The sequence below is a fragment of the Neolamprologus multifasciatus genome, chromosome 3 (genome assembly GCF_963576455.1).
Source record: "Neolamprologus multifasciatus chromosome 3, fNeoMul1.2, whole genome shotgun sequence".
Lineage (NCBI taxonomy): Eukaryota > Metazoa > Chordata > Actinopteri > Cichliformes > Cichlidae > Neolamprologus > Neolamprologus multifasciatus.
In genome coordinates this window covers 32,913,367-32,936,865 of record NC_140441.1, presented here as the reverse complement: position 1 = coordinate 32,936,865, position 23,499 = coordinate 32,913,367, and the positions used below count along the sequence as shown (strand labels likewise).

At 40.2% G+C, this 23,499-nt stretch overlaps 1 protein-coding gene across 7 annotated transcripts in view; it reads right to left on the bottom strand.

Annotated features, from left to right (window-relative positions):
• Positions 1–23,032, bottom strand: part of LOC146522634 (uncharacterized) — a 518,363-nt gene extending 495,331 nt beyond the window's left edge. Inside the window, exons 1-13 of one of the 7 annotated variants that reach the window (XM_085153494.1) lie at positions 22,953–23,032; positions 22,623–22,778; positions 22,361–22,536; positions 21,989–22,156; positions 19,646–19,778; positions 19,375–19,555; positions 18,279–18,420; positions 17,899–18,042; positions 15,808–15,863; positions 13,879–15,705; positions 13,691–13,736; positions 13,576–13,602; positions 11,458–13,437 (exon numbers count right to left, since the gene is read on the bottom strand). In XM_085153494.1, coding sequence (XP_085009620.1) covers positions 13,599–13,602; positions 13,691–13,736; positions 13,879–15,705; positions 15,808–15,863; positions 17,899–18,042; positions 18,279–18,420; positions 19,375–19,555; positions 19,646–19,778; positions 21,989–22,156; positions 22,361–22,536; positions 22,623–22,763 — 3,018 coding nt within the window. In that variant the 5' untranslated portion in view covers positions 22,764–22,778; positions 22,953–23,032 and the 3' untranslated portion in view covers positions 11,458–13,437; positions 13,576–13,598. Of the gene's footprint in view, positions 1–11,457; positions 13,438–13,575; positions 13,603–13,690; positions 13,737–13,768; positions 15,706–15,807; positions 15,864–17,898; positions 18,043–18,278; positions 18,421–19,374; positions 19,556–19,645; positions 19,779–21,032; positions 21,133–21,988; positions 22,157–22,360; positions 22,537–22,622; positions 22,779–22,952 lie in introns of those variants that run through there. The other 6 variants (XM_085153496.1, XM_085153495.1, XM_085153492.1 and 3 more) reach the window with 6 other exon arrangements.
• Between the last annotated feature and the right edge of the window lie 467 nt (positions 23,033–23,499).

Here is a 23,499-nt window from a genome sequence, read left to right as displayed (position 1 = left end):
AAACTTTTTTCACTGAGGGCCACATACATAAAAATATAGGAGGGGCTGGGCCACTTACTAGAAATTAGGTATATAACCTTAACTTTAGTGTATTAAAGTTAGAAAAATCACTTACAAGTAGTCGAATATATTATATTGTTGAATATAATTAAAGACAAAACTGCCTTCATCACAGCTTTCCATAAATGGATCTTTATTGATTTATTCATAAAAAGCTTTGGTAGCTCGTTCTCAGAACAGCAGCCTCAGATTTCTTCTTAGACAGAAGATTTACAGCACAGAGAAAAAAACAATAAAGGGGAAAATGGGACGGGTACATTTCAAGTTTGTTATTTAAGTTATTAGGCTTAGCAACACACCTATGAACGTTCGTTTGAAACCGTTTTCAACATTAACAGACTGAACTGGACTTAATAACAGGAGTGCATATAATTTTAGTAAATTATTCTGGTGAGTATCAGCTGCGCTGGGTATGTAAATCGGGACATCCAGCCGCGGTGCTGATCGCCACTCGTGCCAAAAATCCAGACAAATGTCACTTGATCAAGGAGCAAATCTGCATCAGATGAGATCAGCTGACTTTGCGTGTATGTGGGCAGTGCACAGCGGTGTGTACTCTGTGTGTTAACAAGAAAAGCGCATATAAGAAAGTGGTGTGCAAAAGCAGGGTAGTGACAGAATTGATGCGCATGTGTACCTGCACATTAACACACGGGTACTGTGGAATATATTTTTTACTCACCTAAAGTGCTCGTGCTCTCGTCCACTCCCCGCAAAAAAATAGCAGCTGTGCGGTGTCTGTGGCATCGGTGCTCTCATCGCATGCGATGGAGTAAAGATCAAAAGCACAGCTTTATCAGACAGTTGCAGTTTAATGTTGGCTGACAAGTCTTCAACAACTGGATTTCTGGACATGCTGACATTGTTGACGGGCGCATTATTTCGGTGACTTTAACGAGGCCGTGTTTTATGAGGTCTCCATCTGAAAAAGGCTTGCCATGTCTTGCGATGAGTTGGGCGACCTCATAGCTGGCTATTGTAGCCTTTTCCTGGACCTTTTGGGCACAAAAAAATTACTGTTGCTGACCCCGCAGGAGAGCTACCCTTTGCTTTAATTTCTGCTCTCGCTCAGCACCAGTGTAGGATGCATAGGCCTGATGTTTGGTTTCATAATGACATCGTACATTATACTCTTTCATAACTGCCATAATTTCAGTGCAGATCAAACAGACGCACTTCCCCTTGAATTCTTTGAAGAAATATTCACTCTCCCACCATGTCTGAAATTTTCTGCATTCACTTTCTACCTTTCGCTTCTTTGGTTCTGCCATGTTTAGTAACTAACTTGGGCTAAATTTCTTCTGTGATTGTCCTTTTTGGTGGAGCAACTGCCTCGATCGACAGTAGCTCCCCCTGGTGTTAAAACTAAGAAGTGCAATACACTCAAGCAAAAGTTGAAGTGCGGGCCATATTCGATTCTATTTATAAAATTACTTGCGGGCCAATTAAAAATGGATCGCGGGCCGCAGTTGGTCCGCGGGCCGGAGTTTGGACACCCCTGACTTAGATGTTTATTACATTCAGTATTCTGTATATGTTCTGTTCACAGACCACACACCCACACCCCTCACCACTCTGTAAGCCTGCGGTTGCATTACTATGTTGCTGTACTGTGCTGTTAAGCTGAGGAATCACAGTAAAGACGGTATAACCTTTATCTGTGCGTCCTGTGTGTTCTGACCGACACCCCAAGGTGAACACCACTGCTAATCAGCCAACGCCTATACAGTCCTGGGTTCAACCCCAATTAACATTGGAAATACAAAAATTCCACGTTATAGGTCAGAATTGTCTTCTATCTGTTTAATCAGAGATCACTCAAAACATGAAAAGCAATTTTGCCTAAATCCATTTATAATTTGGTGACAGGCAAACCAGTCATACAGTGTGTTGTAATCTCTCCATGAGTCTCTGCTTTACACAGCTAACATTGCTGCAAGCAGCTGCATTTGACAAAAATCAGTGGATCTTACGTTTAGATAAAACACAATGGTAGATATACAAGGTAAATTTAACACCATAAAAGATTTAATCCAGGAACTTGTCTGATCATTATTCACACTGTAGGTTAGCTTCCTAGCTAGATGACATAAAAGCCCCTAAAATTTCACCGCTCCTGTATAACATTTGTTACTCCATAACTTACTTTACATTAACTTCTAGGCTTTGTTTAACAGCTATGAGTTAACTGAAACAAACAAGTCACTGTTGCCCCAAATCTATCAATCACACAGCGCACACAGATATAGGACACACGCACACATTTGCTCATATTAGTTATTATGCACACACATAGTCAGACCTATGGAGCTTCTTGCCGCGCATTTTCGTCTCTTTACTTGCAAAAAAAAAAAAAATGATGTGTTTCCATTTTCCTCACCCGTCTAAGCGAGACACACAGCGTACATCATTAGCCACAAACACAACTATGGGCATGCTGAGATTTGTCACATGGAATGTGCATGGAGCTGGCTCTAGGGAAAAAAGGTTAAAACTACAATTTACTTACTTACAATTACAGGCAGACGTTGTTTTATTACAAGAAACCCACATGCCTGTCACAGGTTTGAATAAACTTAAAACACCTGAGTTTCCTAATGTGTTCTCAGCCTGTTATAATTCTAGAGAAAGAGGAGTAGCAATTCTAATACATAAAAATATTAATTTCACAGTACTCGATACAGTTATAGATCCAGAGGACAGATTCCTAATCGTCAAACTATCTATACTTAACCAAAAGCTAGGTATTGTAAGTATATATGGTCCAAATGTTGATGACCCCTCATTCTTCCACGTTTTTTTTAGTACACTCTCCGAACACCTAGATTGCACAATTGTTCTTGGGGGAGACCTCAACCTGGGACTAAATGAAGAAATGGATAGGCTCAATACAGCAGGAACTCAGCGTAATTGGCAGTCCACAAATATAATCAAACGACTTTGGTCTTTGCGATGCATGGCGCTCCCTTCACCCCAACAGTTAGGAATATTCTTTCTTCTCACATGTCCATCACTCCTACTCTCGTCTGGATTATTTTCTGGTCAGCAGCTCACTGCTGAGTAACATTTCAGACACTGAGATTCATCCTATAGCTGTCAGCGATCATGCTCCTGTATCTTTAACACTAATACAGATGAATAATATTACACCAAGAAAAAACTGGAGATTTAATACATCACTGCTCACAGACGAAGTTTATCAAATACTTTAAAAAAGAATGGACTCTATATTTAGGCTTTAATGACATGCCTGGAACATCAGCATCTGTCCTCTGGGAAGCAGGGAAAGCCGTGATGAGAGGTAAAATAATCTCTTTCTCATCACATAAGAAGAAAGAAGAAAACAAAAAAATTCAGGAACTAGAAAAAAACATCAAATTCTTAGAAAAAGCCTATGTGTCACACCAAGATCAAGAAATATTAAACAAAATACGCAAGACAAAACTAGAATTAAAGGAAATTATTAATAAAAAGACTAAATTCTTAGTACAAAGACTTCGCCTGCAAAATTATGAACACGGTAACAAATCCGGACAATTTCTTGCTAACCAGTTAAAAATCAATAAAGAAAAAACAACTATATGTGCTGTTAAAGATTTATCTGGGAATACAATATATGATCTTAAAAAAATAAACAAATTTTTAGGCATTTCTATGAAACTTTATATACACCACAAATAAACCCATCTAAAAACGAAATTGATCAATTTCTCGACAACATAACTCTTCCAAAATTATTAGACACCCAAGCAATGGCGCTGGATTCGCCACTGACGCCAGGTGAACTCCAGGAAGCTCTGATAAGTATGCCCAATAATAAGGCTCCAGGTCCAGATGGTTTTCCAACAGATTTTTACAAAGAATTCTGGACAATTCTGGCACCAGATTTTCACAGGATGTTGCAGGAAATCAAATAAAATGGTAGACTACCACCAAATATGAACTCTGCAAATATCAGTCTCTTACTAAAACCAGGCAAAGACCCTGTATTTCCTTCAAGCTATCGTCCAATATCCCTTATTAATGTAGACCTTAAAATAATCTGCAAAGCTCTCTCAAAAAGATTAGAGAAAATAACCCCCCTTTTAATTCATCCTTACCAAACTGGTTTCATAAAAGGTAGGCACTCATCAACAAATACACGTAGATTACTTAATTTAATAGACTACTCATGCAGTAAAAACATTGAAACCATAATATTTTCTTTAGATGCAGAAAAAGCATTTGACAGAGTTAACTGGAAATTTCTATTTGCAACTTTACACAAATTTGGTTTTGGATCCTCTTTCATAAACTGGTTAAAAATATTATATAACTCCCCAACAGCTTGTGTCAGAACAAATGACCAAACATCCTCCAGCTTCTCTCTTCTGAGGGGCACCAGACAGGGATGCCCACTCTCCCCTTCACTGTTTGCAATTTTTATTGAGCCACTAGCAGCAGCAATTAGACAGGCTACAACAATTAAGGGCATAAAATGTAAGAATGTAGAACATAAAATCAGCCTTTATGCGGATGATGTGTTACTTTTTCTCCAAAATTCACTAACCAATCTCTCTGGGGTAATTGCATTGATAAATTCTTTCTCAAGTGTCTCAGATTATTCAATTAACTGGTCAAAATCAACAGTTCTTCCGATTAATTGCTCCTTCCATAATTCTTCTCCTTCCCCACTGCAATGTGGAAATATAAAATATTTAGGTATTAATGTCTCTCCTAAACTTTCAGAATTGACTAAATTAAACCACATCCAACTTTTAAAGACAGTAGAAGGCGATCTGGCTAGATGGAAATCTTTACCCATATCACTCATGGGAAGGGTCGCTGCTATAAAAATGATGGTCTTGCCAAAAATAAACTATTTATTTTCAATGATCCCAAATAAGCCATCACAAGATTGGGTCAGATCTCTAGACTCGTATATTTCTAAATTCCTTTGGAAAGATAAACCCCCACGTATCAGCTTAAAAACACTACAAAAGACCAAGATTAAAGGAGGATTAGAGCTGCCTAACTTTAATCACTATTTTTTAGCCAACAGGCTTCAGTTCATCTCTAGATGGTTTAAACACACCCTCTTAGATGAACCTTGGATAGATGTAGAACAGGCACTATGTAATAACCTAGAAATTTCAGACCTACCATTTATAAGCTCAAACATCAAACGACATGAATGCTTTAAAAGGGCCGCTTGCCCCTCCCTTTCTTCCCTCCCTATCCTCAGCTGCCTCCCTATTCCCGCTCTACCCACCCACACACGCAGGGCTTGGGGTGCAGGTATGTCACCAAGGTGCAGGGGAGGCACTCCCCCTCTGTCCCCTTCTGGCCGCCTGTGCCTCAATTTTATTCTGCAACCTAGACATCCACATTACTCACACTCTCACATAACACATACATATAGGGCCTTGGGGGTGGGCACGTTTTACAGTATCCAGAGGATGGTCGGTGTATTCCAACCCACCTCTGGCGCTGGTGCCCAACCCTCAATTTTAAATGCATATAGACACTAAGGGTTTTCGGGAGGAGCCGTGCTGCTCTCTGAGAGGAAGCAAGTACCATGCTCTCCTGAGTTTTAAATGCACTTTAGAACAGCACACAGCAACACTACATATGAGCGGGCATAGGGAGGTTTGAGGTCTTCACTCACCCCGGTTCTGTTAGCCGTCAGGGCTGGGGGGCTGGGAGGAGGTGCTGGCCGTCAGATTGGGGTCTGGGATGCGGGGCCTCCCTGCTACTGCAGATAAGGAGGTCGTCCGCTTGCCTCCACCCCAGAGAGAAGGGTTACATCTCCTGGGTTTAGGTGTGGCTTGCCCCTCTGGGGGCGGGGGTACTTGGACCTGGGATATAGAGTATGTTTGGGGAGTGTGATTGTCTGTGCAGTGTCTATTTGTGTCTGTCTACACGTTGGGTGAGTGCCAAGTATTTGGTTGTGCATATGGGGTGGGAATGCACGTTTGTGTCCGCGTGTGCCTGTTCGTCTGTGTCTATATGTCAGGTTGGGTCTTAGACTCAACCTCTCTGGGTACATCTCAGGCCCTCCAAAGTACGGAGGCCTATCTCCCCTCACCACACTCCCTGCCGGTGACTGATGCCCTCAGACGTTGGTGTGTTGGTGGTCCTTGCTGTCTGGGGCTGGGCGCTCATGTATGTACCGGCTCACTCCTGGTGGCCGAGTGGCCGATTGGCGGGGCCTGGCACCTGTGGCCCGGCTGGGTGGGTTGCCTTCAGGCCTCTGGCCTCTGGGCCCTACGCTCGGTCCTCTCTGGCACAGCTGGCTGCCGGCAGAGCCCGCGGGCACGCCACTGCAACCCCCTCTGGCCTCTGCTCCGTAGCTGCTGGGTGACCTCTCGTTTGGGGCTCTACTCAGCTCTTCCCAGGAGGGTGGCACGGTTCCCCCCCTTTTGGTGGTCCTCCTCGGGTCCTTGTACTCTGGGGCCTCTGGATATCTGGGGCCTGGATCTCCTCCATACCTGCTTCATACCCTGGGGGATGGGGCTATGGCTCCCCACACTCCCTAGCAGATCGTTACATGGAGAAACCTTTGGAATACAAGCATGCTGATCCACACAGGTATGCACACAGGTGTACACACGGGTCTTCACAGACGCGGACTACACCTTTCTTAGCTGCTGCCTCAAAGCACATTGTGCGCTGTCTATCTTGCGTGCTGCACAATATCGTTTAATATTTAGTATCTACTGCTAGCTAGTTTATTGTGATGGTGTTTTTTTTATTATGTTGCTCTTTTTTTGTTTGCTTTCTCTTCTGTTTTTTTTTCTCCATACAGGTGATCCAGGTGTTTTGTTTGTTTTTCTTTCTTTCTTCCCCCTTTCTCACCGTCTCTTCTCCCCTTTGGTTTTCTTTCTCTCCCTCTCTTTCTTTTATTCTTTCTCCCTGTCCTGTCCCCCAGTCATGTCTGTCCCGTTTGTAGCAACCCAAAATAAAATAAATTCATAATTATAAGAAAGGTCAATCAAATGGACCAATATGGCAAGGCCATGATGATCCACTTGGTAAAATAAATCCGCTTGGCATCTTTCTTGGCCTTAAGACAACAATTCTGATGGCTAAAGATCCAAATGGGACACAAAAAAACCCCAAAAAACCCCCAAAAAAACCAATTTCAGTCTCTAGATGTGCAAAGCTGGTAGAGACATACCCTAAAAGACTGGCAGCTGTAATTGCAGCAAAAGGTGGTTCTACAAAGTATTGACTCAGGGGGCTGAATAATTACGCACACCCCACTTTTCAGTTATTTATTTGTAAAAAATGTTTGGAATCATGTATGATTTTCGTTTCCACTTCTCACGTGTACACCACTTTGTATTGATCTTTCACGTGGAATTCCACTAAAATTGATTCATGCTTGTGGCTGTAATGTGAAAAAATGTGGGAAAGTACAAGGAGGCCGAATACTTTTGCAAGCCACTGTATCTATATGGATGGGTTGGTTTGACCATTTACAAATGGTATAATGTAGGTACTAACTTGGAAATTGCTTGAATAACAAAACAGAAGGGGTGGTCTTCTCCAGCTTGTATCTTGGATTGTGTCATGAACTAATTTATTTAACTATTAATGACAGTTTTGCTAAAAGGATTTGCATCAGTCACATTACCATTAACCAATGATCACCCTTGGCAGAGCTTCAGTGAATTTTGTATAGTAGGTGCCTGTGCCATAAGAATAAGCCTGTTGGACGTTGAAGACAACAGAAGCCTGTCTTCTGCAGACCATCAGCAGCAGGAGCCACACAGAGAGCGCCATAGTGACTCCTTGTCTATCTGCAATAACTGTGAATTCTTGAGCTATGATAGGAACTCCGCTGGTCGTGTGAGCTGCGCACTGTGGGTAACACGCCAGACAGAAAACTGGCTAAACTAGGCTAGAGAATTCTCACTCGTCGCAGCGAGGTATGACTTGTGTGTAAGCCGGCTAACGCAGGAAATACGCCAGGGGAGCACAGCCTACCAAGCCACTTGAGCTCAGCAACTGGCTATCACCCAGAAATCAGGCGACCCAGACATGGGTCCACCCGTCCGGGCACCGCTCCAGTGGCAGCCAGAGGGGATGGAAGCTTCTTCAACCTCCACCTCATGATAATCAACCTTCACCGGCCCAGGCCTCACAGAGGCGGGGCCATGGGAGGGAACACTGCAGCCATCATCCCCATGTTAACCCAAGAGGCACAAAATGGGGGAGGACTCTTCGTATCCCCAGCCTGCCTGCAACTGATGTGTAAAGCTCCATCCTTATACAGGGAGTGACAACTGGATGCCAGCAGGGCATCAGTAACCCTCACACCCCTGTGAGGGCATGCCGCTGATAGGAGCCGCTGAGGTTGCGTGACCTCATCAACCTTGATGTCCGCTCTACTAGACTCTACTGGGACCTCAGGAATGGCTAGTTCACATACCCAGCATGCTGCAATTTAGAGCTGAAGGGACCCATCTTGCCCAACACCGTGTCTGGGGACCAGCAGGGGGCAGCCCATGGACAGTTGGGCGACACCGGAGGAGAGGATGGAAGTTACTTCAACATCCACCTCCTGATAATTGACCAAAACTGGCCCAGGCCTCACAGAGGAAGAGCCATGGTTGGGACACTGTAGGAAGGGCCAGCAGTGAATCAGCAAACAGGGGTGGGAGGGGATCCAGCCCATGGCCTGCCTATCTGGTCTCCACAGCAATGGCAGCCATTTTCGCCATAGTAGCTTGAGAGGCATGAGATGGGGGAGGGGCGCTTCTGCATCACAGTGCTGACAGGTGAAAGTGTATGCTTGGAACTCTGACACCTTTCCCCAATGCAGCCGAGCTATGAGCAGAGCCACGCTGGCTGCGGTAACCCAAGTGACGGGTAAACACAGACAGGCTAACAGACCGGAGAATGCTCACTCGCCGGACCAAAGCACAGCAAGGTCCAAGCGGCGTGAAGCTTGCGAAGCAGGCAAGATGCTGAGAGAACACAGGCCGATCACCACACACACAGATGCCAGCTCAATCGGCAAAGGAGCCGGGCAACGGGAGATCAACTAGGGGAGACTGGGGCCGAGAGAAAGCTAAGGGAAATGACTGGGGAGAGGCTAGCATCCAGGGAGGCTGCCGAAACAGGCTCCGGACGGATGTACGTGCACACACACACAGCACTCTCGAAGAAAAGTCACTCACACGCACAAGTTGAGATCAAACAATCACCGGTGTCACGTCTGGACAGCTGTATTATACGTGAACTCTGGGGTGTGGCCGGGCAAGCCGGAGTGTCTTAAAGAAGTATCCATGTGCCACGACCAAGGGGGGTCATACCCCGTACATATGGAATATGTAATGGTGTGGAGAGAGAGTCTCGATATACTAGAGAACTTCAATGCCTCTTCACCTACAAACAAAGGAACATGTTTTTGTAATGACATATTTGTAATGTTTAAGCAACTATGAACCCAGATTGTTTTTATTTTCCATTTGGCATCTCATTCCCTTCTTAATTACATTTTTTCCACTTAAGGGAGTTTGTGTCTGGTTTTAAGTTACTCATGTACTTTTTGTTGCATGAAAATAAAGTCATACAGCCATTGTACCTGTCTTGTTAAACCTGTTTTGAGCGTAAAAGCTTGAGATTTGACCTAGAAGAAAAAACAATGCACCAACTCCAAGTATCAGCTTTCAAATAGAAATCATGATTACACAAAATAAGTTGTGTAATCACAACAAGAGAAAACACAATGAGAACAAACATTGGAGTAGCTTTTGTCAGGTCACAATTTTGAACTTTGAGTGATGAACTTTATCCAGCCAATAACTTGTAGATTCCGGTTTTTAGATCAAAATAAAATTAAACAACTCAGAGAGATTCTCTGGAAAAACAGAGTTCTTTAAACAGAGTTTATTGAACAGAATCATATATAAAGCAAAAAAGAATGTCACACTACACAGAATAGCAAGACAACACAAATCATCAAATTGTCCAGTTTCTATCAACCATTTGCCACATTCTTGTCAAAATAGGCCATAGACTGTCGGAGTATCTCTGCCCCTCTGTTTATTTATAGGTGTCTTCTCTTCTGTGGTTGTTAGAGTGTCCTGTTAGAGTACCTGGTTCCCTAGTGTCATTCTGTTCCTGTTTTCTTCACACTGTTTCCAAGCCCAATAGTGAGATTAATTATTTTTCTCTTGAACTTTGTTTCTTTTTCTCCCCACGGTCTGCATCACCTCAATCAAGTTTTTTGTTAAACTCTGTTCACCTCATGCTAACAAATGAGATTGTTGGAAAATTACCCACAAACAGTGACATTTCTTCTGAACAAGTGTAAAGATATACTTATTTAGCAATTTCGCTTTGAATTTGGTGGAAATGCGGTTCTAATTCATTCTACAAGACAACAACACCATGCTGGTGTATATGGGACACTAATGATCAATGGATGGATCCTAGTAATATCTATGAAAGATAAGAATTAATTTCAGGACAACCAGTTGATATGATATCAGTTTTCATGTAAAATGACTACGAGTTATTATGAGTTATTTTCTTGTATATTCAAAACCTCCATTTACAGTATTACATCTCGTTCTTTTATTCTTTTACTGGACAGAGAGGACACAACTCAGTTGGTCAAAGTATTTATAATTATTTATTCAATCACAATCAATACAAATTATCAATCATTTAATCAATAAAAATACATTTTCACTCTTTTCTCTAAAATCTTGCAGGGAGCACCTGGTTGTTGCAAGTTTGTGATTGCAAAAATAAGGTTGCATAGGTCTTCAGATAGCTCACTGTTTTAAATTATGGGATGTTTCTTTTAATGAGACATCTTTTATAGTTTGAACTGAAACAACTGATATCAATTTGCTCCGAGTGGCAGGACTGCTTTCTAATTACTGATATATATGGTAAAATCAGCATTCTATCACCTCAGACTTTTATCGAAGGTTAAGCCCTTTCTTTACAAGTGTGACTTTTAAAGTGTTATTCATGCCTTTATGTCACTTCCACAGTGGCAGACGAGTGGAGGTTGGAAGTAGATGCAAGCACTGGCTGATGAGAGTGAGCTTTATTGTGACAGTGAAGGTACAACAGCAAAGGAGGTGGCAGGAGTAGAACCAAAGATTAACTGAACTGGGCACTTTGCCACGTTTGCAACGAGTGCAAAATGCTGCGGCACGATTTTTAACTAGGGATGGGTATTGTTTAGGTTTTATCCGATATCAGTACCAAACCGATACTTTTTAAAATGGTGCCGGTGCTTAAACGGTGCTCGAACCGGTGCTTAAAGAATGAAGAACACAAACTTTGTCCAAAAACCTCTCATGTTAGCATTTTCTGCAGATATGGGGGATTTATGGCATCACTCTTGGCTGGAAGCAGTGCTTAATCAATGGGGGGAAAAAACACTAACTTTGTCCAAAAACCTCTCATGTTTAGCTGTTTCCCACTTTTTCTTTGGTCATTTTAGCTTTTTTGGCCAGGGTGAAGGGAGTATCTGCCATCAAACAAGAAGACAGCCGCATGTAACTACGACGGTGTTTGCTAGTTCACCTTACATGCATTAATGTAATAACGTGGTTAGCCTACTCAATGTAAATTACACACAAACAACATTAAGCTACTCACCCAGAGAAGAACGGCTGCTGCTGCCATCATCGGCTGTCATCATTTCTGCTACACTGGCAGGGCTAGGGGCCAGGACTCTCCTCTTCGGGTTTTTGGGGGATGTTGCTAACTCCGGGTCTGATAACAGGCACCACACCCGCAGTAGATGTGCTCGGTGTGAGGTCTTGCAGCAAGCTATCAAATACGGTGCATTTCTCGGCTTTTAAAAAACCGCTATGCGTCGCCAGGTGTTTCATCAGATTCGAGGTGTTACCTCCTTTGCACAGTATCAGCTTAAAGCACTTGTTGCAGGCTGCTGAGTTTGCATCTTTTGCTGTGAAGTACAGCCAGACTTTGACCGCTTCGCCTTGGGCATTTTTAATCTGTAGCTCTGCTCTAAAAGAACGTACGCACCTGGGCCCACCTACTACGCTTGCAATGGTAAAATGATTGGCTGGAATCCAAAGTGTATGACATCTCAGGGGAAAAAAGCACCGTAATATGCGCTGCTTTTTGGTCTGGTTACTACCGTTTATGTCAGAACCGGTGCCATTATACCAGTACCCATCCCTATTTTTAACTGGCAGAAAGATATTCGACCACATCACTCCTGTTTTTGCCTCTCTACATTGGCTTCCAATTGAATTTTGGATCCATTTTAAAGTCATTTTATTGTTTTTTAAATCTCTAAATGGTCTGGCACCTGTTTATTTGTCTGATTTGTTGAAGCCCCATGTCCCCATTCGTTCACTTCAGTCAGCTGAGCAGCTGTGGCTTTTAGTCCCTAAGTCATGGCTGAAACTTAAAGGAGACCGAGCGTTCTCTGTTAAGGCTCCGATGCTTTGGAATAATCTTGCTCTTCAATTTAGACAAGCTACATCCGTGCTAGTTTTTAAGTCCACATTAAAAACCTATTTCTATTCCCTGGCTTTTAACTCTGTGGGTAACTAACATTTTTATTAATTTTATTACTATGCCTGGTTTTTGCTATTTTATTACTATATTTATGGTAAATGGTAAATGGCCTGCATTTGTATAGCGCTTTACTCAGTCCCTAAGGACCCCAAAGTGCTTTACACTACATTCAGTCATTCACCCATTCACACACACATTCACACACTGAATATTTATGTTTGTATTGAACAGCACTTTGGTCTACCAGGTGTATTTTTAAAGTGCTATATAAATAAAAGACGATGATGTATTTTAGCTGTTTTTATGACTTTCCATACCCTTTTGTACAGCCCATTTTTCACGTGTTCAACATTTTTTTCCCTGTGTTATTTCTCATGGACAACTGTGGTTTCATTTTTTTTTTTTTTAATTAATTAATTAATTAATTAATTAATTTATTTATTTTGTGGTTTCTGTGGTTTCATTTCTTTGCATGTGTGGATTGGACAGAATGTTACCAATATCTGGTGAGAATTTCATGTCAATAGCAGCTCTGTTGTCATCTGTAGTGTTGTTATTCATTACTTATTTTAGCCACTGTATTTCTAATAGCAACAACTGATTAGAGAAGGTATAACATGAAAGAAAGAGGACAGCCATTTAACAACCATTACATAAAAAATTAAAATGTGAAATAGATGATTAACAATAATAGACTTCATTCGATTTCATTCAATATTAAAGAAGAACAAAAATGAATGAGTAAATAAACTTAATAAACAGATAGAATTCAAGAGTTTCCTGCAGGTAGATGTTCGTGTTTTAAAATTAGGTGGTGCCACACTCATCTGCACTGGCTGTTTTTGAGGTTTGGTGTGGTATCTTCTGGTCCTGTCAGCACATGGATAAAAAGGAACAGTGAGCTTCAGGTGTTACTGTCATTGATCATGACTACTAATGCAAACTTTCCCTGAGTTGTAAAAAGAAATTATGTGATACTGTTCTGTGGCTTTATAAGAATATACCAACCTCAGGTAGCAATGTGTCCACATTCACCTGAGACAGAAACAAAGACTCAAAATTATAATGATAGCAAGAAGAGTTGACTGTTAATGTATATACACATAGACGCATAGATACTTACTTATTAAGGATAAGAGTTGAAAGTAAAGGTCCCATGATCAGAATAACTGAAAGAAATAGAAAACAAAAAACATTGAAAGTTAAAAGTGCTAATCTTGATTAAAAATGTTTATCAACAATGGCTTGCATGACACTTCAAAACTGGTGTACTAGCTGGAGGGGTAAATGAAAGAGTTGAAGTTGCTTTACTGGTGGGAGTTGCTGCATTTGCAGTAGTTGCTATACTGGGAAGAGTTGCTCCAGTTGTAGTGGTTGCTTTACTGGTGTGAGTTGCTGCATTTGCAGTAGTTGCTATACTGGGAAGAGTTGCTCCAGTTGTAGTAGTTGCTTTATTGGTGTGAGTTGCTCCAGTTGTAGTAGTTCCTCCACTTGTTTGAATTGCTCCAGTTGTAGGAGCTTCTACACTTGTTTGAATTGCTCCAGTTGTAGTAGTTACTTTATTGGTATTAGTTGCTCCAGTTGTAGGAGCTTCTACACTTGTTTGAATTGCTCCAGTTGTAGTAGTTTCTCCACTTGTTTGAATTGTTCCTGTTGTAGTAGTTTCTCCACTTGTTTGAATTGCTCCAGTTGTAGTAGTTTCTCCACTTGTTTGAATTGTTCCTGTTGTTGTAGTTTCTCCATTTGTTTGAATTGTTCCAGTTGTAGTAGTTTCTCCACTTGTTTGAATTGTTCCTGTTGTAGTAGTTTCTCCACTTGTTTGAATTGTTCCTGTTGTAGTAGTTTCTCCACTTGTTTGAATTGCTCCAGTTGTAGTAGTTTCTCCACTTGTTTGAATTGTTCCTGTTGTAGTAGTTTCTCCACTTGTTTGAATTGCTCCAGTTGTAGTAGTTGCTTTATTGGTATTAGTTGCTCCAGTTGTAGGAACTTCTCCACTTGTTTGAATTGCTCCAGTTGTAGTAGTTTCTCCACTTGTTTGAATTATTCCTGTTGTAGTAGTTTCTCCACTTGTTTGAATTGTTCCTGTTGTAGTAGTTTCTTTATTGGTATGAGTTGCTCCAGTTGTAGGAGCTTCTCCACATGTTTGAATTGCTCCAGTTGTAGTAGTTTCTCCACTTGTTTGAATTGCTCCAGTTGTAGTAGTTGCTTTATTGGTATTAGTTGCTCCAGTTGTAGGAACTTCTCCACTTGTTTGAATTGCTCCAGTTGTAGTAGTTTCTCCACTTGTTTGAATTGTTCCTGTTGTAGTAGTTTCTCCACTTGTTTGAATTGTTCCTGTTGTAGTAGTTTCTTTATTGGTATGAGTTGCTCCAGTTGTAGGAGTTTCTCCACATGTTTGAATTGCTCCAGTTGTAGTAGTTGCTTTATTGGTATTAGTTGCTCCAGTTGTAGGAGCTTCTCCACTTGTTTGAATTGCTCCAGTTGTAGGAGCTTCTCCACTTGTTTGAATTGCTCCAGTTGTAGTAGTTTCTCCACTTGTTTGAATTGTTCCTGTTGTAGTAGTTTCTTTATTGGTATTAGTTGCTCCAGTTGTAGGAGCTTCTCCACTTGTTTGAATTGCTCCAGTTGTAGGAGCTTCTCCACTTGTTTGAATTGCTCCAGTTGTAGTAGTTTCTCCACTTGTTTGAATTGTTCCTGTTGTAGTAGTTTCTCCACTTGTTTGAATTGTTCCTGTTGTAGTAGTTTCTTTATTGGTATTAGTTGCTCCAGTTGTAGGAGCTTCTCCACTTGTTTGAATTGCTCCAGTTGTAGGAGTTTCTCCACTTGTTTGAATTGTTCCTGTTGTAGTAGTTTCTCCACTTGTTTGAATTGCTCCAGTTGTAGGAGCTTCTACACTTGTTTGAATTGCTCCAGTTGTAGTAGTTGCTATATTGGTATTAGTTGCTCCAGTTGTAGGAACTTCTACACTTGTTTGAATTGCTCCAGTTGTAGTAGTTGCTCCAGTTGTAGGAGCTTCTACACTTGTTTGAATTGCTCCAGTTGTAGTAGTTGCTTCACTGGTAAGAGTTGCTGCAGTTGTAGTAGTTGCTTCACTGGTAAGAGTTGCTGCAGTGGTCGTTGTTATATTTATTTCTGACTCTGTGAATCAAGTTAAGTAGAGATGTTAAATTAAATACATGAATTGGGTACATCAGTAGGAAAATGTAAGACTTGGGAGAAAAGGGTAACGGCTTTGCTCACTGTTTCCAATGCTCACAACGCATCGAAGCTCTGAGTAGTACTTGGTTCCACTGTGGCTATAAATTAATGTAGATACATCATTATTTGTGTTACAAATTGTATTTTTTTTTTCAATTCTTTTGGTTCCCAAAGTATTTACTTTCATTCTTAAGCTTGTAAATAATTAATGGTTTATCAGATTTAAAAAATATGGTGCTGTACAGTTTAGCAGAGCTCAAAGAATTTTAGTCATACAGTGCTTAATAGATTCATTAAATCACCACCTAATGTAATCTTTATGGCACAGCTGTCATATAATTTTCTATTTCTTTCTTATTAAGATGCCAAGTTATAGTCATTTGCTTGCATTGGCCAACAGCAGAATGAGAGAAGTCTGTCCATCCATCTTTTGCCTGTAGCTTCTTCAGACTGAGCTCACCTAGGTCTCATGGGCTAAGGCCTAGCCACCAGATACTCACCCCGGAGTCTCTTCCCCAAACGTGGCTCCAGGGTAGGACCCTGGTAATCCTGCCCTAGGCAGGGTGCACCTGGACCCTTGGTTTTTTGCTCAACATAGGGGGTTGTCTGAATTTAAGTGTGGCCCAAAACATGCACTTTATTTGCCTAATAAATACTAATATAATAATTGTTTATAGATGTTTTTGGCAGGTTTCTAAAATATTTATGGTTTTTCTTTTGTTTGTTTTTATGATAGCTGGTCTAATAATTTTTTTAAGTATTATAGACATTTCCAGGACTTCATGTCATCTTCTGGCTCCAACTGTAACCTCAAAAGATGAAAAAGTTTACTGGGAAAAAAGTGAGATTCGTGCAAAATTTCAAATGTGAAAATACATGTTAAAAATTATCAAGTAAACAAGCAAACACTTCTAGACAGTGTAGATTTCATATAAAGACCAACATCAAAACAGGTCATTTTATAAAATCTGCAAGAAGTTCACTCTTAAAAAAGTTTACACTTCAACACAGCCAAGCTTTCTTATACTTTCTTTAAGCAGTCTCAAGGAATGGTTCTCCAGGCTTCTTGAAGGACAGTCAAAGCTCTTTTTTGAATGTCGGCTACCTTCTGATCCATTCTCTGTCAAGGTGATCCCACACTGCTTCTGTAATGTCAAGGCCTGGGCTCTGGGGCGCAAATTGATGACTGACAGTTTTCCTTGGTGCGTTTTTTACTGCAATGTGTTTGGGATTATTGTTGTACTCAAAAATGAATTTGTTGTTAACCAGACACTTTTCAAATGGCTTTGTGTTGTTGAGCAAAATCTGCTGATACTTTTCTGTATTCTTAACTCCTTCACTTTTCACTACACATGTGGTGCCAAACCATAATAGAGATGTCAGTATTTTTGCAAATAGCCATAGGTACCACTGTTGTACATCTCTCCTGACCACCTCCATCAAATTTGGATTAATAACTGCTTTTTAGTGCAGTTCTTTTGCAGTTTTGTATACATCAGCCCTTTTGTCTGTGTTTTGAGTAGAAAGCTCAACTGAATGGCTAGATGCAAAACATGATTTTCAAATAATATTCATGTTCTTTCAATAGATTTTTAAGCCTGTCACTACTTTAAAAAATAATTAAGGGTGCACCACACATCAAGCTTAGACATTCAAAGTTTGAGTCTCATAGCTATCTGAGAATCGTCTTGTTGGTGCAAAAATACTATTTTATTTCTGTCAAACTATGTTATCTTTATCATTTTTTATGGAATCAATTGAAGAAATAGAAAACAATTATGTGTTTTTGAAACAGGATGCTAGTATAGCAAAGAGCCTAAAGATACAATTGAAAACTCGCTATAGGGGAGTACAGCTAGATACTTACTACTTCCTTGAGTTGGGGTGCACCCATAATGCTTTGATAATTCATAGGTCATTTCTCTGGAAATGGTCAGGTACAAGGGCTAAACTGAAAATTTGTGAAAAACCAGCCAATGTGTTAAGAAAACTTTAAAAGACCTCCAGAAAACCTGGAGAACACTCACTTAAAAAATAAGAAAGCCCTTCTACTCGAAACCTCCTTACAAGCAAAATATGAAATAAGAGCTAGTCAGGACTTTTGCACAGTACTGTATAAATCAAGTTACTTACTTGGAGTCTGCCTGTATAACAAAGCAGAATGGATGGCTTCCACCATATTCTCTTTCAGACGGCATCCATCCCAGACTGAACTGCCCTGGTCCCGTTTTATTCACAGTTACATTAGATGGACCGGTGAACAGCAGCTCAGAGATCCTTCAGCAAACAGAAAAGCAAAACACCTCTTTACAAAGATGTATTATGAATTCAATATTAGATGTAATAGAGACAAATAATATCATTCCTTTGTCACATTCTTCGCTGCCTTGTGAAATCAGATTGCTCAACTAATCACCTGGAAAATCCTTACCAACTTCCACAGATGATTTGTAGAGATATATCTCTAACAAGTTCAGCCCTGAAGATCTTATTAACCTTTCCCTTTCACTTACGTAGAGTTTGTTGCCTCTGCAGTGATGTTAATTTCCAGAGTCTGACGGGCATTGTTGTAGAGCTGAGCACCGTTGGCTGGTGTTGGAGGCAGGAACTTGGGCAAAAACGCTCCTTCTTCACAGGATGTCACAGCAGTAGTCACTGAAACAATACATAAAACAAATTTGTAAGTCATACTGACATTTTTATACTGAAATAAACTGCCCACTTCAGGTCAGGGATGCGTTACTACCCAGGTGGTGGAGTATAAGAGGTCTTGCTCATGAGTGAGGACCTAGTGGAGCATATAGACTCACAGGTTTTGGGTACACCAATGTGTTGTGGTGAAGAGAGCTGAGCATGAATGTGAAGCTGTCAGTTTACCAGTGAATCTATTTTACTACCCTCAGCTAGATTGCAGATATAAGCGGTTAGAAATTAGTTTTCTTCAAAGGGGGGCTGGGCTCTACTTTAGGGGAGTACAGCCTTTAATCTTCCTATTGAAAGCAGCATCTTGTGATGGTCCGGGTATGGGTAGGTGACTGGGGTGAGTCTGGACTTCTCCCCTAAAGTCATTTTAAAATGACTTTACTTGGCCCCTTTAAATCAGTGTAGTCTGTAATAGGAAATGATGTCATCACTAGACAGGAAGTCAGTGATTTGAGGAGGCTTGTGCAGCATGGTGACTTTAGCTAATTAAACCCAGTGGCATCCACATATTTTCTGCAAATTTCATGATACAAACAGTATCCTATGATTTATGCTTGCAATCGCTCATTGAGTTACACAAATTAAAGGTGCAAGCAATTCATTACAGCAAGAGTTGTTATTATCATAATTTAATATGTATGATGTAAACCATCCCCTTACAGTCAACTCACAGCTTTGTGTTTTTAATGAAACTGTAGAGGCTTGAATTCTTTTTGTCAGTGTCGGTCTTAAGTTAATAAGTGACACAGTTTAAGCTAGTGATGCAACCTTGGACAGACAATGTTTTCACTCCCTGTGAAGATCAGCCCAAATATATACAATATTTTAAATTCAGTGCATATCACTGATGTTGCCAAATATTTAAATGTTTATAAAATATGAAAACATTATAATATAGACATATACCTCTCAAAATAAATTGGACTGGCACTTTGCTGATAGCATCATCGGTCGTTATTTCTGTCTCTGTCCCATTAGTTTGAGTCAGTGTGATGTTCTTTATGGGAAAGTCCTCCATCATCAGCTGTACTACATACACGCCTTCAGTAGTGCTGCTGGTGGGGCTGAATGACAGAGTACAAGATGACTGCAAGAGGACAGAAAAAGGACATGTGGTCAAAGTAGCCTAATAAATTAGTTTGGGGCCAACTATCCTCTAAATGAAAGCCATACTTACTGGTAAAATGGTGAGGAAAGATGACAAATTGCACGGCTGACACTCTGATGTGTTTCCAAATCTGCATTTAACCTTGTCTCCATCAGGATCAAACATCAACAAGGTGAAATTCATCTGACAGTTTGAAGGAACTCTGTGAATTATAAATATCCACTTAATTAAGCAGCTCAATTGGAACAGTTTTTGGTTAGCAACTTTATTGAAGAGCAGTAAGTTTTTACTGAGCTTATTCATGGCCACTAAACATGAAGTTAGTAGTTTCTCTTTGGTGTCAAAAAGGTTTGTTAGTCAGCAGTCATTGGATTGACCAATGCTCGAAACACTGGAAAAGTACAAAGCACTCAGAGAAGCTCTAAGAAGAAAAATTGTACATTGGGAAGGTTACGTGGAAGCATTTCGAAAAAATACAGATTCCAATATCTGTGTTGATATGTAGATGTTGATGTAATGATAGGGTTTACCAGCAGGGGGCACTGTATTTAAGAAAGCTCATGAATGCCTCGGGGGGAGCACATAAAAGAAGACTGGTCTGTGATGTTGCACAATGATTAGTGATGGGATTTCCGGCTCTTTTTAGAGAACCGGCTCTTTCGGTTTGACTCACTAGAAAGAGCCGGCTCTTTCGGCTCCGAATCGGCTCTTCAGGTTGTTTTGTTGCTTTAATTAATTTATTATTAACAATAATATAAAATTATGCACAAGGAATTACTAATGTAAAAAAAAAAGTGGTCTTATTTATATATGTTTATATATAAATATATACGGTGGCCCCTAGAGACAAAGCACGTACAAACTCCAAAAAACATTTCTAGCGTTAACTGAACTTCAAGACAGAGCTACCTAGATCACTTAAATTACACAATTGAAAGCATATGTGTATGGTTTGTGCATTTATACACAAGCAGTCATATATATTCAAATAATTTAAAAAAAAAAGTTCATTTACCTGTTACTACCACACACCAAATCCGGTCGTTGGTACTTGCTGGCTTGTGTAGCCACTAGGTAACAAAAGCTCAACACTGCCCCTAGCATCCTGGAGCACTTCTGTTGTGTTTTGGAGTTTGTACGTTCTTTGTCTCTAGGGGCCACCGTAAATATACTTTTATTTATTTACTCCACATAAAATGTAATAAATAAATCATATAATACAAAAACCAACTATTCACAGTTCAACTTTTAACTATTTAAATTTTCAGCTTTTTCCTTTTAAACAAATTTAAAGTGAAACAACACAAAACACTGCAAACCACAACACAATTAAATATAAATTAAAATATGAAAACAAAAAGAAGATGCATATTCTCTGTCATATGGACCTACATGAATAAGCTTTCTGAATCCTTTATCATCTGCAACTGAAAATAGTTGTGGATGATTACTATACCTTTCTAATGTGACGTTGTTGTCCCTGGCTCTCTTTCTCTCTCTCTCCCTCCCGCTCTGTTCCTGTGCTACTGAGAGTGTAACTACGGCCCCTCCCCCCTCTGCCCAGCGCAAAGCACAAGGGAAAAAAGTGTGAGAGAGGGGGTGAGAGAAAAAAAAACAAACGAGCCATTTAGTTCGCAACCGACACATCACTAATAATGATGTTAATAAAATGTTTGGAGCAGTAGTTTGCAAAGCATAAGTGGATGCTGTGTTATTTTTGACAAGTGCTATAAAGACAACACAATATGATCAATTCAAACAACAGCATTTATGTGCAAGTTATTTGGATATTTCACCATTTTATAAAGACTTGGAGGAAGACCCAAATGGTCACCCTCAGATCAGAAGAAAGTGGTTAGGATGTACAGGAATGACCCAGTAACCACCTAGGTTCAAGCCTGACATGAATTGACAAAGTGTTTACCATGAAAGAAGCCCCTGGTCTAAAATCCACAACTTCAAGTTCCAAGACAACCTCACTGACGAACCAAATGCCTTCTGGAGAAGAGTTTTAGAGTCAGATGACGCAAAGACTGAGCTATTTGGCTTCAATGAAAAGCAGTATGTGTGGAGGAGTAAAGGTAAGGCTTTCAAACTTAAGAACACTCCTAGGTTGTAGCATCATACTCTGGAATTGTTTTGCTTCCTGATATATTGCACAAAGTGGATAGAAGAAGGTGGACTACCTCCAAAACAAGATATTCTAGTTGTGTTGGGAATAAAACAGATGCAGATGTCAGTACAGCCCAGAGAAATGTGAAATGTTGGAAATTTTAGGATAAATTGCACTATACAAAAGCACAGAGAGGGCCAGATCTAAAACACACACACACACACACACACACACACACACACACAACGGTTTAAAGCTTTCAGCTGTAAAACAGTGACTCAAACAGTCAGCAAACTTACATCATAACTGGCAGGATGGTGGTCTGTGGAGATGAATTTTCTTTGCCAGTGTCGGAGCGGGTCCTCAGGTCTATCAGTGCTTCAGTTGTAATGTTGCTCATGACTCCATTTGTCTCGTTAGCACCAGAAGTCAAGTTACTGGCATACATCCAATTATCACCATGCAGCCTTCAGTAGAAATTTGTTGGAGATTGAGTTTTCACTATGTTCCATGGTGTATATTAGGTATGTACTATACACTAGGACAATCAAACCTAATATAAAATGTGTTGTTATATCATCAGAGTCAATCGCTTACTTTTCTTTTAATAAAGTTCATGTTTAGTTGAAATATTAAAGTTTAAGAGAAGGTTATTCCTAAGATGTACTCACATAACCAGGTGCACATCTTTGTCAGGAACCCTACCATAATAGATTTCCTCCATCTGGCACCACTCTCCACTGATTTCACTGATTTTGTTTGTCACATTTCCACAGCTGTTATCTTGGCAGTTATACGAGGAAGCATTGTAGCAGTAGCGGTTGTTCAGTGTATAACGAACAGTCAGCTGCGGAATAACAGCCAGTATGCTTTTACTAAAGGACAAGAAAATTTAAAAAAGTAAGCACATTTTACAAAAGAAAGCACACATACCATAGCAGATCCATTTACATCAGCGTCTTTTGTGTAGTATGTAGCTGTGCCATAAAATCCAGGATGCTGGTTACTCAAGAAGTCAAAAGCCTGTGTGCTGCAAACCACAAAGAAGAGCAGCGGCAGCACAGAGCGCGACATAGTGAGTCTGTTTGTCTGTGGATAAGATAAGATGCACTTTTATCCTAAGCTGAGAAATTACTGTTACAACAGCCAAAATATCAAAATCAATGAAATATATAAAATATTACAGCTCAAAATAGCTCAAAGAGGTTAAAAGGGGATGAAATACAAAAATTACAAAAGAGGTGAAAATAGAAAAAAAAATACCTCACTAAACCACTTGAGTAAAACCTCGCTAAGCAAAATAAGCAACTGAAGTCATTTATTTGTAACTACAAAGACAGCCTCTTTCTGACTGACTCATGTATTTTTAACATGTCATGTGATTTAGTTTACAGTATACAAGATTTTATTCCACATCAGTGAGAATTTCCATAACTAGCCTGCAGGACTGAGGTCAGCAATGACAAATACTAATGTGCTGTGATTGCCTCATACAGGTGGCAGAAATTAGTTTTATTTGTACGTAATATCTTTGTCAAATGTTTTCTTTTGCCTATCAATTGATTTGATTGGTCAAATGTCTGTATTTTAATCTTTTCAGTCATTTTTCAAACAACTGCATTACCTGCATGTCTTTTGTGGCTGTTCAGTGAATTAATGTGAATTTCTGTGATAATTTCTGTGCAGACTTGTGATCAGTGAGAATAATTTAGGTTTTAAATACTGATATAATTTCCTGATTTGCAGCCACTGTGTATGTTTCAATATTTATCCTGCATAAATGTGGCACTATGCTTACTTACAAATTGAC